The following is a 13,895-nucleotide window of genomic DNA, read 5'->3' as shown; positions in this document are numbered from 1 at the left end:
AGCCTGGGCAACACAGTGAGATCGTGTCGCTACAAAAAAGTTAATATATACACATATATATATAAATGAATGGGCAAAGCAAAATGGAGTGTGGGGGTCGGAGTTCTTCGTTACCACTGGTTAAGAGGACAAACAAAAAGAGATGCAGGAAAAAGAGAAACAGTGGAGAAAAAACAGAGGAAGCTCAATAAAAGAGAGGAAAAAAATAAAGAGAAAGAGATGTCGGAACCAGGCATGGTGGCTCACACCTATAATCCCAGAGCTTTGGGAGGCCAAGGTGGAAGGACTGCTTGAAGCCAGGAGTTCAGGATCATCCTGAGCAACATACCATGACCTTGTCTTTACAAAAAATAAAAATAAATTAGCTTGGTGTGGTGGTGCATGCCTATAGTTCCAGCTACTCGGCAGACTGAAGGGGAGGATTGCTTGAGCCCCAGAGTACATGTCATAGCCTATTCACTGAATTCTTTCAACAAGGATTTACTGAGATCCCACTCAGTGTGTATTGTGCCAGGCGCATGTGGCCTTCTCTCTGCTCCCTGAAATTGCAGGGACCCCTATTGCTAAACCCAATAGAACCTGCTCAGGCCTTCCCTTCCTGGACCCTCTCAGCAGCATCAAACACTGCTGACCCCTCAGTCCTTCATGACACTCTCACTTACCTTGGCTTCTGGACACTACAGGTGCTTGGTTTCTCCTCTCCTCTCTGGTCACCACTCCTCGATTTTTTTTTTTTTTTTTTTTTTTTTTTTTTTTTTTTTTTTGAGATGGAGTCTCGCTCTCCGCCCAGGCTGGAGTGTAGTGGCGTGATCTCAGCTCACTGCAAGCTCTGCCTCTTGGGTTCATTCCATTCTCCTGCCTCAGCCTCCCGAGAAGGTGGGACTACAGGCGCCCGCCACCACGCCTGGCTAATTTTTTGTATTTTTAGTAGAGATGGGTTTTCACTGTGTTAACCAGGATGGTCTCGATCTCCTGACCTCGTGATCCACCCGTCTTGGCCTCCCAAAGTGCTGGGATTGCAGGCATGAGCCATCACGCCCGGCCCCTCAATTTCTTTTGGTAAGCTGTTTTTTGGCTGTGTGTTTCCTAAACATGAGTGGTTGTCAGCTTCTGTCTGTTCCTCCACTTCCATCAGAAGCCCTCTCCTCTTACTCTAAAACCCTCTCTTAGAGTGTTGGGCTTCCATTTACCACCTCAATGCTAAGGACTTCCAAATCTCCAGCTCCAGCCCACAGCCTAGTGTACACAAGTCCCACACATTAAAGCCTCTCGGGCATTTCCTGCAGGTTGAATACATCATCCCCCACTCCTCACACCTGAGGATTCATTTAACCAGCACTTATTAAGGACATACACAGTGCCAGTCTCCAGGGAGGAGAATAGCCACTTCTGCAGCTTGCAATTGGTCAGGGAGATGAAACTAAATAAGGACACAAACATATGATTACAAACTGTGATTGAAGTGATAAGGAAAATGTGAAAAAAGAAACGAGAGCATATAATAAAGGCACTTCACTTAAAGAGTAATATTTTTTGAAGGAGTGATACTCAAGTCAAAGGATAAGGAGAGTAGTCAGCCCAACAAACACTAGGGGTAGATATTCTAGGGAATGATTCTTTCTATTCTAGTCTATGAAACTCTACTATTTCAGGGAAGTATTCTAGGGAACTAGACATTATAAGAAGTAGGGAACTAAAGAGGCATGGTAAGGAGCCCAGCACAACTACAACAGCTGACAGGTGTGAAATGAGGCTGGCCATGCAGAGAAGACCCAGATCACACAGGGCTAAGTTAAGAATTTGGGTTTGTTTGTTTGTTTGTTTGTTTTTTATCTTAAGTGCAATGAGTATCCATTAAAGGGTTTGACTGTGAAATGACTGATACACATTTTTACAAGACCACTCTAGCTAAATTGCAGGACAGTGGCAATATAAGAGGAGGCACTAGTCATGAGGCAACTATTGAAGCCCAGGGGGGGTGATAGTGGCTCAAATCATTTATCTAATTCCCTCCTAACCCCCGCCCCGAAACAAACACTTTTATTTTCTAACAGAATTCTGTTCACAGCCATAGATCCTGACAAGTCTCTGCTCTGGGCACTTTGCCTAAATAGAAGTCAGTTCTCATTACAACAAAGGTATCACTCCCATGAAAAGTTTCACATACCAAAAAAAGATTTCTGAACACAGTCAGTGGTCTATTTACTCCAAAAAGGAGTCAAACCAAATTCCAACGTTACCATAGAATCTGAAATCGTCGAGCACACCTCGGAGATTTTTCTTGACCAGCAAACACAAAAACATAGAGAAAGGTATAGTGGCTGCACTGAAGATGCAGCAATAAAAGACAAGGCTAAAAATACTGAAAGCTTGTTTAGCTCTCATAACATTACCAATTATTTCAGTGTCATACTAGAAATGTTGACCTCATATGGGTCATTTGTGAAAAGGCAAAGGGGCTGGTTTACAAACACTTAGTCCATTTATCAAGGAAGGCAAAAGGGGCTGGTTTCAAATACAAAGTCACTTATGACCACCCCTCTATCACCTGTATGGTCAACTGCTCCACCAACAAATCCACCACGCCATGCTCTCTCTCGTCTCCAGAACTTGGCTCATGCTCTTCCCTCTACCTAGAATATTCTTCCCCCTCTTCTCTTGGCTAATTTTTACTCATCCTTCAAGTCTCAGCTCAAACATGATTTCTTCCTGGATCACCTTTTTGGACATCCCTGAGAATAAAATAGGCTCAATGTGTGTACTCTCATATCTTCTGTAATCACCTCCACCTGACACTTCTCTGCAAGCCCCTAGGTCAAAGTTCTAGAAGACAGGGAGCATGTTTGGTTAATCATTGTATTCCAAGTTCAAAGCACAATACCTGGCACACAGAAAGCTCCAATCAAGTTACATAAATGAATGAATATTTCCTTTTTTCCAAGGTAACTGAGGTCACCAAGGTCACTCCTGCCCTCTTCATTTTCTACTCATCTGCCCCCAGAACAACAAAATGATAGAAGTCGGCAATTAAGGATCATTCTTTGAAAAGACTGTCAACCTCCAGACAGAGAGTTGCATTTTGTTGATGGAAAGATGTTAGCAAACAACTGGCCAACAGCACAGGCAGAAATGCTACTACAAGGGACAAATAAAATGGGTCTCTAGTGGCACAAAGAATTCTCACCAAAAGGATTCCTCACCCAAATGTTTCTTTGCCATAAGGGCCAGTTGTTAGTCTATGAAATATGAATATCTCTGTATCTTGGACAGAACTGATATTTAGGATAAATTGATAATACATTCTAATTCTCATGTGATACAGATAAGGACAATAAAAGTTAGCAGGTGTTGGGCACTGCTCTAAGAGCTTTATATATTTTATTTAACCCTCCAGCAACCCAATGAGATAGATACTACTATCATCTCCATTCAACAGATGAGGAAATTGGCTTAGAGTGGTTAAGTAACACACCTGGGATATACACCTAGTAACTGGCAGAGCTGGGATTAAAGACAAAACGATCATCTTTTCTACTTCTCAGATTACATAGAAAACGACAACAAGAGAGGACTTACGGTGCACTGGGCTAAGCTCTTGACACATATTTCTCACCTAACCCTCCCCATAGGTGAGGAAGAAAATCTTAAAGTGCTCTTTGACAACCAACTTGCACTCTGGGTCTCACAGAAGCCAGCAAGAAGGCATGTTTTCCTGGGGCACTTGAAGAGCCTTTGACAAAGCCAGAGCCAGTGCTGGCGGAGAACCTCAAGATGCTGATTTCCAATTGCAGGCTCTACCCTGAGATGACATTCCCTCCCACACAGCAGCCGGCCCCAGGGATGGGCCAGCGATGCACATCTGCACACCCCAAGGGAGAGTTCAAAACCAAAGCACGCCAAGCATGACATAAATATGAAGTGTGGAAAACACATTCCTTATGAACAACTCCATATCAAATTCCCTGCATCCCTCTTCGGCAACGTTATCAGAAGCATCATTCAGTCCAGCCGATTGGAAAGCAGCTACGAAAAATGCTGGAAAATGTGACCAATCAGGAGAGTTATTTTTGTGAGAAAGAAGAAAAATGTCACCAAAAAGGGTCAGCAGATAACCCTATTGGGCTGAAAATAACTGCCTGGCTGGCAGACCAGTAAGGGGACAGGCGGAGGGCGAGAGACGTAATGCAAAGTGCCAAGGGAGCTCCAGCCGAGTGAGGCTGCTGGGGGATGAGGAAATTGGCCTAATTTGGGAACATGAGCCCAGCAGCATTTCTCAGATTCCTAAGAGGGAATCTGGCTAACTTTCAGTTCTGCGTCCTCGGAGGAACACCAAGGGGATGGGGGGAGAGAAAGGGAACAGCTGTGACTCCAACACTTCTCTAGACCACTGAACGAATAAGGGTGATCAAGTGAGAACTTACTCCCATTCCAAAAGACCCCAAGGGAATGACCCTGAGTCTCTCTGCCCTCTCCAAAACCCTCTTCTGTACTTAGAGGTCTTTCTTCTTCCCATCTAGCAGGTAGGAGAGGTTAGGCACTTGAGTCAGAAAGACTCAACTAGAGTCACAGATTAGCTGAATGCTTCTGACAAGTTACCCAGACTCTCAAAATCTCCATGTCCTCACATGTACAATATGATGATAGGAGTACCTACTTCAAGAGCTACCATAAGGCTCAACTAGGACACTGCATGTAATGAACAGATAGCTAGCAACTGTTCCAGTGTAAGCTATGATGATGATTATTAAAAGGACAATCTGCAAAATAAAAGCTAAGCCAAAAAGAGATCTAGATCCCAGCAAGAAATGCTCATCCAAAAGATGAGCTAGCCCTGGAGAGGTTTTGCCAAAGATTACTTTTGCCCAAACTCGGTAGAATGTAACTTTTTGGCAGAAAGCGTCTGGGTCTGTCCTTGAAAGAGTTCTGTGAGGGCACAATCATTTGTATCAATAGAAGGCCAAGGCTCAGGCAGAGAAATCTGGTTTAACTCTCAGACCTGTCCTCCCCAGAGAAAGTTATACATCACAGAAATGTAGACACTCATCATAGAACTATCTTCCAGCAAAATCCTCAATACCTACAATTCCAACCGGAACTGCTAGCTGAACCATGCTTCTAGTGATCCCAGCCTGATTTGCAACAGGTGCACCCCACCTCCACCCAAAAAATGTACAGTCATAAGCTTTCTTAGTACTTACCATTTCTTCTTGGGTTTCTGTGTGCCAGATACCGTGCTAAGTACTTTACATGTATTACCTAATTTGATCTTCACAACAACCCTAAAAAAGTAGACACAACTCCAATCTACTCCAAACTAGTAAAATTACACAAAGAGTTCATCTTTCCGGTAAATTTTAAAATTAGACAGTTAAGTGATTTGAAATGTATCAAATGACCAAGCAAATAAAAAGACTTTTCCTCTTCTCTCAGAGCAGGAAGAAGAGTTTAATTACCTGGACAGAACCACAGGCATCCTACTGGCACCGCGTCCTAAGTGGTTATGGAGACAACCAGAAGGAAAAGATCAAGAAGAGAGTTCACACAGTCCACTCAATCAGATATCCTGGAACTTAGGGCATACAATTTTTTCACTCAACTCCAAATTAAAAACTGGAGATGAATGTAGATTTTTTTAAGCCAAAATAATTCTTTCTTTTCATACCCAGGACTACAAAAAAAAAGAGGCCTTTCTATAATTTCTATTTGTTTTAAATTGACATGTCATTTCTGAACTGCCTACTCAAGAGCCATTCTCCTCACCTCCCTCATCAAGAAACCCCGATGCTATGTATGGTAATGTGCCCACGAAAAACTCCTCTGAAACTGAGAGTGTGGCTGTAAGATCCAGTTCTGACCAATGAAATGCAACTAGAGGTCTCCTTAGTGAGGTTTCTGGCTACTGTTTTCCTGATAAGAAGGGGTACACCCTTCTTACTGGCATGCACCTTGAACTCTTCAACGATTCCCTCTCTTCCCACCTAGAATGCATATCTGATTCCAGGAGAATGACCAGCCATCTTGCAACCATGAGAACAAAAGTCACAAGCTCCAGATAGCACAGCAGGAAGCTGGAAGGAGCTAGAGTAATGCAGGACATGCTCCAGTGACTGCACCCACTCTGCTCTGCCCTCCACTGGACTCTCTGCTACGTGAAAGAAAAATTGCTCCTGTTTGATTCAAGTACTGGAGTTGTTTCTGTTGTAGGCAGCCAAATTCAACACTGATTGATAGAGGAGGCCACTTGAAAAATCAATCCATCCTAAAAGACAGGAGTTTTAACTTCAAATGGAAATGGGAGCCAGGTAGATCTAATGTGAGTAAATCTGACTAGGTGTATCAACGTACTAAGCAGTGAACTGGAGAGGGATGGATGCATGTCAGCTATCAGCAGCTGCAGCTCCAGCCAATTGCCACCATGTGGGAATGTCAACCCGGCATTCTCACTGTGCCAAGGCTTCTGATTTTAAAGAGAAGCCCCAAATCTGAATTTCCATATTACATTTCCTAATTGATAAATGCGAACCAAATATTAAAATTCTTAACCCTGTATGGATCAAATAAAACATGACTACAGACCAAATTCAGCCTGAAGGCCACCAGCTTTCAACCTCAGTAGAGAAGGTGGAATAAAAAGAATGCCCAAGTTCTAGAGGAATAATAAAGGCTGGCAACATATTAAGCATTTGTGTGTCAGACTGAGTTAAGGGTTTTATCACTTTTTCTTTCCAGCCATCCTATGAAGTATGGAATATTATTATCCCTGTTTCACCAACAGGAAAATGAGGCTTACCAAGATTAACTCAGCATCATAGAAGCTAATGTATGACAGGGCCAGGATTTCGGCCCAGGCTGGTATGACTCCTAGGCCTGTGCTCTTACATAAGAAATGCCTACTGCAACTAGAAAGCAAAAAAACTTTTCTCCAGGCTCGGTGTAGTGGCTCACACCTGTAATCCCCGCACATTGGGAGGCCAAGGTGGGAGGATCGATTGAGGCCAGGAGTTTGAGATCAGCCTGGGCAACATAACAACTTTGTCTCTACAAAAAAAAATTAGCCAGGCTTGGTGGTGCGTGCCTGTGGTCCCAGCTACTCAGGAGACTGTGACTGGAGGATCGCTTGAGCCCGGGAGTTCAAGGGTGCAGTGAGCCATGATCATGCCACTGCATTCCAGCCTGGGAGACAGAGCAAGACCCTGCCTCAAAAAAAAAAAAAAAAAAAAAAACCCTCTGCTCTGGATAACTACTAGCCAAACTACGGATAATTGAGTAGTAGCCTGTGAACAGACTTCCAATCAGTTCTAAGAGACTCTGGCTGACATGCTCTTTCTTCGCTGCCCTTTAATAAAAGCAGCAAAGCGCTGGCCCAATACATCTTTATTCACTAATTTATTGAATGAATGCTTGCACAGTGCTTTTCAGTTTATTAAAAAGCTTCTCAATGCGTATCTCACTTGCCCCCATATCAACCTGGTGGTATTACTATCACTATCTGACTGATAATGAAATGGAGAATTAGAGAGATTAATGGACTTACTCACAATCCAGGCAATTAGCACCCAGTCCTCTGGTGCGAAGCCCTGTGTTCTTTCTGCTTCCTTCACCAGAGCTCCCAACTCCACTACCTCACTTTAAAATAACCATGTGTTTGAACTAATTTCCACTTAAGTCTAAAGTAACTCCAGCATGTCTGACAGCTCCCAGGTACCATATTTACGTTTGCATGGATATCTTCATCCTAGAATATAGTCAGCAAGAGGACAAAAATAAATATATCAAGTAATAGAATTGGAATGTAAATGGGCATACACACAAGTCTTGGGATCTAACTTTAGAAAGAAACAGCCAAAAAGTCCCACACAGCACACTGAGCATCTGGCCCCGTGGGAGGCTGCCCACACTGTTTAAACCTCAATTAGCCCAAGGAGAAAGAGATTCTGGAATCCTAACTGGCATCTTGCTTTCAGAGGCAACAGTTGGGTGAAGAGCAGAATGACTTTTCATCATGTTCTCCCAGAAAAATGTTAATACTCAGAGTTAAAAAAAAGGGTAAACCTCGAAATAAGTAGGTATTACTGAATGGCTGAAACCCTGAAAGGGTTCATCACACTCTGTGACTACAGAGTTATATTCTCACACCAATGATTCTCACCTGGGAGCCAAGGGGAAGTGAATGGTAGGCAAGCAGGGCCCACTGACCCCAGCCCAGGAGCTGATTTGGTATGGGGGTCATATAAGGCTTCAAGGCCTAATCAGGTCATCACAGGCTCATTCACCTAACTACCATAGGTGGCTATAACCTCCTTCACAATTAAGTAGACTTTAAAATATATGTGTGTATATATATACACACACACATACACACACACTCTTAATATTTTTTTATATATATATAAAAATATATATATACTCTTGTTGTTAATTGTATATTTATATATACATCACTATTGTTGCCCAGGCTGGAGTGCAATGGCAAGATCTCAACTCACTGCAACCTCCGCCTCCTGGGTTCAAGCAATTTTTCTGCCTCAGCGCCCCATGTAGCTGGGGCTACAGGCACATGCCACCCATACCCAGCTAATTTTTAAATTTTTTGCAAAGACAAGGTCTCACTATGTTGCCCAGGCTGGTCTTGAACTCCTAGGTTCAAACAATCCTCCTGCCTTGGCTTCCTAAAGTGCTGGGGTTACAAGCATCAGCCACTGTGCCTGACCTTAAGTAGACTTTTAATTAGTCTTCCTGGTTGCCGATGATCACGAGAATGTAAATTCCATTATGGCAAGAGATCTTGTCTCTTTTGTTCACTGAAATATGCCAACCCTGCGAAATGGTGCCTGGCACTTACTGTGTGCTTCAATAAATAGTTGTTGAGTAAATAAATGAATGATCTGGTGTTGGAATGAATCCTCCTGGACCCATGTGGAACAGTGTAAAATGCCAGAGGCCAAGAACTGGCTTCCATCAGCTCAGTCATTTGCTTCCTCATTTTCTCTTTAAAGGCACAGACCACTGCAGTTCAAGCTCCCTGAGATCCAGGGTTGGGTCTGGTATATCTTCTTTCACCAAATTCCTACTTTATATCACCTCTCCTAACTGTGCCTCCAATGTTCCACTATCCGCACCTCCCAAGCCCCCCGCCCCAGGCCCCATAACACTTCTACTCAGTTTCTAATGTGTAAATACATCACACACTATGTACCTGACTCCACCTCATCCTGCGCAATAACAATTGCATGCCTGTTCTGCCAGGCACTGTGACAGATAATAGGGTATGAGGATAAGACACAACCACTGCCTTCCAGATGCTCATATCTTATGAGAGAACCAGACTTGTAAACAATTAGAATACAATGTAATAAGTATCATAACAGAGGTGCCATGCCCCCAGTTACACACTGACAATCCTTGGACCAAATCCAGCCCATATGGTGATTTAATATCCAGTCCCTATGGTGATTAGGTTTTCTTAATCAGTTGCTAACCTCTAAAAATTTGTTGCTTTCACATAAAATTTTAGACTGCCAGCATCTCTTAAAGAATCACATCTGTCAATATTGGGCCTATATTCTCTACAGCATCAACCAGCTTTGGCTAAGTAGTGGCTGTCCCTTTAGAGGGAGCATGTGGCCTCCAGTTCCCAGTCCTGCTGCCCTAACCTGCTCCCCTAGTGTCTTCCAGGCAATGAGGCCAAGGGGTGAGCTGCTAGTTTTTCTAGGCCAGCACAGATGTTATCTTAAAGTAATGATTCTCCATACCCACACTTCTAAAGAGAGAAAATGAAAGATAAATGGACAAGGCCACATGGAGAGCTTAAGAAAGTGGTGGAGAATGCATTTCCTATGAAAATGAAGAACATTCCTACCTATGTGATACGTAAGTGAAGTGTGTCCATGTCAGGTACCCGGCTCATTTGCTCACGCACCTGCCTGACCCATTAGGCTTCTCAGCATGGGTTCCTTCATCTGTGGCAAACCTACTACGGGCCAGCAAGCTAGAAGCTAGGTTTCCTGCTGTCTGGGAACTCACTGTCCAGTGAGGAAGACAGACATGTAAAAAGACAATTCACATATAATGGGGGAAGGTAAAAAGGGGCTCTGAGTACGCTGCCAAAAGTAGTGCCCTGGCAGTATAAAGTATTGCTCATCAGAATTACCCACCCTCCACAAAGAAACTGGATCATTTCCCATAATTCCAGGCTACTCAGAAAAGTTTCCAGGAAAGTAAGGCCAGTAAATGATCTGCTTCCTGCCGGAAGACTATAGAAAGTGCAGGTCACCACCGAGAGCAAATGTCGAATTGTGTAATCCATCCTTACGTCACCAGTCTGCCTCACTGGCATTTATTCAGCAGAAATAAAAACCTGGAATCCTACTGGATTTTGAAACTTCCCAGTCCCTTGCTTCAGCTAACATAAAAAGTTCTACATTAAGAATATAAGGAAATGCACAGAAACTAGTCTGGCATCAAGGAAAAAAAGTTCTTCTTTCATTTCCTGCTACAAGACAAACGCCAAGGAAGGGAATCCCCAAATCAAGATAGGAGAAAGGGTTGGCATTCAAGAGAAGAAATATGGAATACCAAATCCTTGGTCATTAAGGAATCACTAACTCTTAAACAGCTTTTCTTCAGATTTTTTTTTTTTTTAGCACCCACCTCTCCAGTCAGAGTCAAAGAGGAATTCTTGCCATTGAGGTGATTCTCGGCCTGCGCTGACTCCCGTTGAGCTCGGCGACCCACCTTGGCCCTCTGTAAGGAGAGACAGAAGGCACTGCTGACCCAAATGTCATTTCGGCCACTACAGAGATGACAATCCAGCCGGGCGCGGTGGCTCACGCCTGTAATCCCAGCACTTTGGGAGGCCGAAGCGGGCGGATCACAAGGTCAGGAGATCGAGACCAGCCTGGTTAACACGGTGAAACCCCATGTCTACTAAAAACATAAAAGATTAGACTGACATTGTGGCATGCACCTGTAGTCCCAGCTACTCGGGAAGCTGAGGCAGGAGAATCGCTTGAACCTGGGAGGCGGAGGTTGCAGTGAGTCAAAACTGTGCCACTGAACTCCAGCCTGGGTGACAGAGCAAGACTCTATCTCAAAAAAACAAACAAACAAACAAAAAGACAATCCTGGGAAGGTAAGCAAGGACTGGATTTATGATGATGTAGTGGAGAATGGGATTTGAGTTACCTGGGCATGTTTTTGCCCAGGTAAACCCCTAAACCCCTTAAAACAAGCACCTTAGGTCAGTTCTATTTGATAGGAAAATAGGAAACTTAGGGTTAATTTCTCACTCTGTTGCCCAGGCTGGAGTGCTCACTGCAGCCTCCACCTCCCAGGCTCAAGTGATCCTCCTACCTTGCCCTCCTGAGTAGCTGGGACCACAGGTATACACCACCACATCTGGATACTTTATTTTACTTTATTTTTTGTAGAGATGGGGTCTCCCTGTGTTGCCCAGGCTGGATAAAGTTTTCTTTTAACAGCTATAGAGATGGCAAAAGAAAATTCTATTTTCTACCCAAAGAAATGCAGTTACAAATTCCTCTAGGATGGGCAGAGACCTCATGCCACAGGTCAGAGAAGAAGGTGGTAAAGGCTCCCATGTTCCTACGCAGGATTTCAGGAAGGCTTAATTTCAAATCTGCAGCTTGTCATGAAAATCATTATCAAACAGGCTTTTGGAAAGAATTCCTAAATTCCATGGCAACTGGAAAACAGTTAGCATTTGCTCTGATATATACAGTAACTGGGTTTGCCTTTACAGACATTAAAGGAAATCTAGTACAAGAATTTTGAGACATTATCTTTGGAAACCAGAGCACTTCAATATTCCTGGCCATCAGATGAACCATTTGCAGGTGTTTCCCAAGGCCCTCCAGTGGAGACTCTGTGCCTCCAAGGCTTCCCAGCACATAAACAAAACTATTTAGTCAGACTCTTGGGTGCTGAAATATTTATACTTTTGCTTTACTTTGTTTAAAAAATACAGCATTAATATAAGCACTTTTAGATCTCATTTAGTGTGGCTTCCTTTGATTCTCACAATAATGGACAGGAACTGAGACCGATGTCATTTTACAAAGGAGGAAACTGAGGCCTAGGAAGGTGATGAAGTGACTGACATAAACCTAGGAGCAAAGCCTTCTGATTTCAGATCCTGGGTTTCCTGGGTGCTTTCCACTATATCCTGCTGAAACTTGTTTTAAGATGTTCTAAGGACTGACTGCACCACTAAATTGACAGGGGTTACAGGAGAGCTCGTAAAAACTCTTGGGCAGTGTTGACACTTCAAATTGTAGTGTCATTTAGGTTTCAAGGATGATGGAAACAATCGTTCTGAAAATAAGCAGCTTATATTCTTCTCAAGGCAGACAATTCCATCCCTTCACCATGGTTGCCCTTTTCCATTTTTCATAGCATTGAGTATCTGAATACAGCATCCTGCATATAGTGGTTGTGCTAAAACAAAAATTCAATGATCTTGTCTCTAAATGCTGATCACAGGTGGTTTCTCTAATAATTTTTAAGTATTTCAAGGTTTTAAACTCTTTGAAGACCCTGTATAGATAGATGCACAGGGTAGAAAACCTTCTTTACTGCCTGATTTTTGGGTATGTTAAATGTAGTCTATTTATTGGCCATCTTCACCCACTGCAACATAATCACATGAGGGCAGGAACTTTCCTTTATTCATTGCTGTATCTCCAACACCTAGGACACTGCCTGATACACAGTATGGGCTCAGTAAATATTTGTTGAATGAATGAATAACTACATTCACATCCCCAGGTACTAAAAAACATTCACGTATCAGCAAGGCCTGGTGACCTTCAAAACACTTAAGAGATTTCACAGCAGAAACTAAAGACTTGCCCTGGGGCCCGATCTTTTAGTAAGTGCGATCCTAACCAATTTTAATGATAAAAAGGCCTGATGGGGGTTACAAAGAAGGAAGATAAACACTGAACTTGGGTCTTGAATCAAGCTGCATTATTTACTGACTATAACGCTGGGCAAACCACAGCCTCAGAGGCAGCAGTAGCTAACCTCTTCTGAGTTCTTCTGTGATAACATATGCCAAGCACTGAGTTACACGCTTCCCATGTATTGTTCCATTTCCTTTTCACTGCAACACCTCCATTCTAGGCATAAGAAAACCAAGGCTCGGAAAGATTAAATCGTTTTTTAGGTGTTTTTTGAACCCAGGCAACAGCTCTATGCTCCATGTGGCCTCAGTGCCTGAACACCTAATCACTCCCTTACGTTACAAATCGGTTACAAATCTTGGTTTCCTTAACTACTGAGGTAACTGAGGTAACTCCCACCTCCCCGCGGGGATTACGGGGAAGGAAGGCCGTCCCTGCCTGCCTCCCTTCCATGCATAAAACAGTGAGGCTTTTGCAGGAACTTCTGGAATGAGGTGTCCCAAAGGAAAATGTCTAGGATGGGAGAGAGTGCGACCCCGGCCGGGGGCCCCCCATCACCCTGTGATCGATCTGTTCTGGGGAAGTTCGCACTCGGGGCTCTAAAAAACGGAGAAAGGCTCGGAAATTTCCCACGGCCCTAGAGGCCGGCGGGGACAGGGTGTTTTCCACTTTTTGAGGATTTTAAAGAAAGCAAACCCCAGGCCAGCAGCGGCGGAGCCCACAGTGGCCCGGGGGCGGGGCGGTGAGGCTGCCTCCTCCTGGGCCTCGCCAGGCGCGGCTCGAGGCCTGCCGCCCTGAGTCGCCTCAAAAAAGTTGGGGCCGGCGGGGTCGCTCCTCCCCACCCGCCAAATCCTGGCCCACAAGGCCCCCGCATTGGTCCTCACGGAGGTAGCCAAGCTGTAGCGCAGCTCCTCGTCCAAGTCCAGCAAATCCTCCATCTCCGCGGCCGCCTGACGTCACTTCCTGGAAACC

General features: G+C 44.0%; 1 protein-coding gene across 2 annotated transcripts in view; it reads right to left on the bottom strand.

Moving 5' to 3' along the window:
* The window catches only part of IFT43 (intraflagellar transport 43), a 96,837-nt gene extending 82,942 nt beyond the window's left edge, over positions 1-13,895 (bottom strand). Inside the window, exons 1-2 of one of the 2 annotated variants that reach the window (XM_025392856.1) lie at positions 13,808-13,895; positions 10,651-10,743 (exon numbers count right to left, since the gene is read on the bottom strand). In XM_025392856.1, coding sequence (XP_025248641.1) covers positions 10,651-10,743; positions 13,808-13,861 — 147 coding nt within the window. In that variant the 5' untranslated portion in view covers positions 13,862-13,895. Of the gene's footprint in view, positions 1-10,650; positions 10,744-13,692 lie in introns of both variants that reach the window. The other variant, XM_025392855.1, reaches the window with a different exon arrangement.

This window comes from Theropithecus gelada, chromosome 7b (genome assembly GCF_003255815.1).
Source record: "Theropithecus gelada isolate Dixy chromosome 7b, Tgel_1.0, whole genome shotgun sequence".
Lineage (NCBI taxonomy): Eukaryota > Metazoa > Chordata > Mammalia > Primates > Cercopithecidae > Theropithecus > Theropithecus gelada.
Note: the sequence above shows the minus strand (reverse complement) of the source record. Positions and strands in the feature narration are given on the sequence as shown.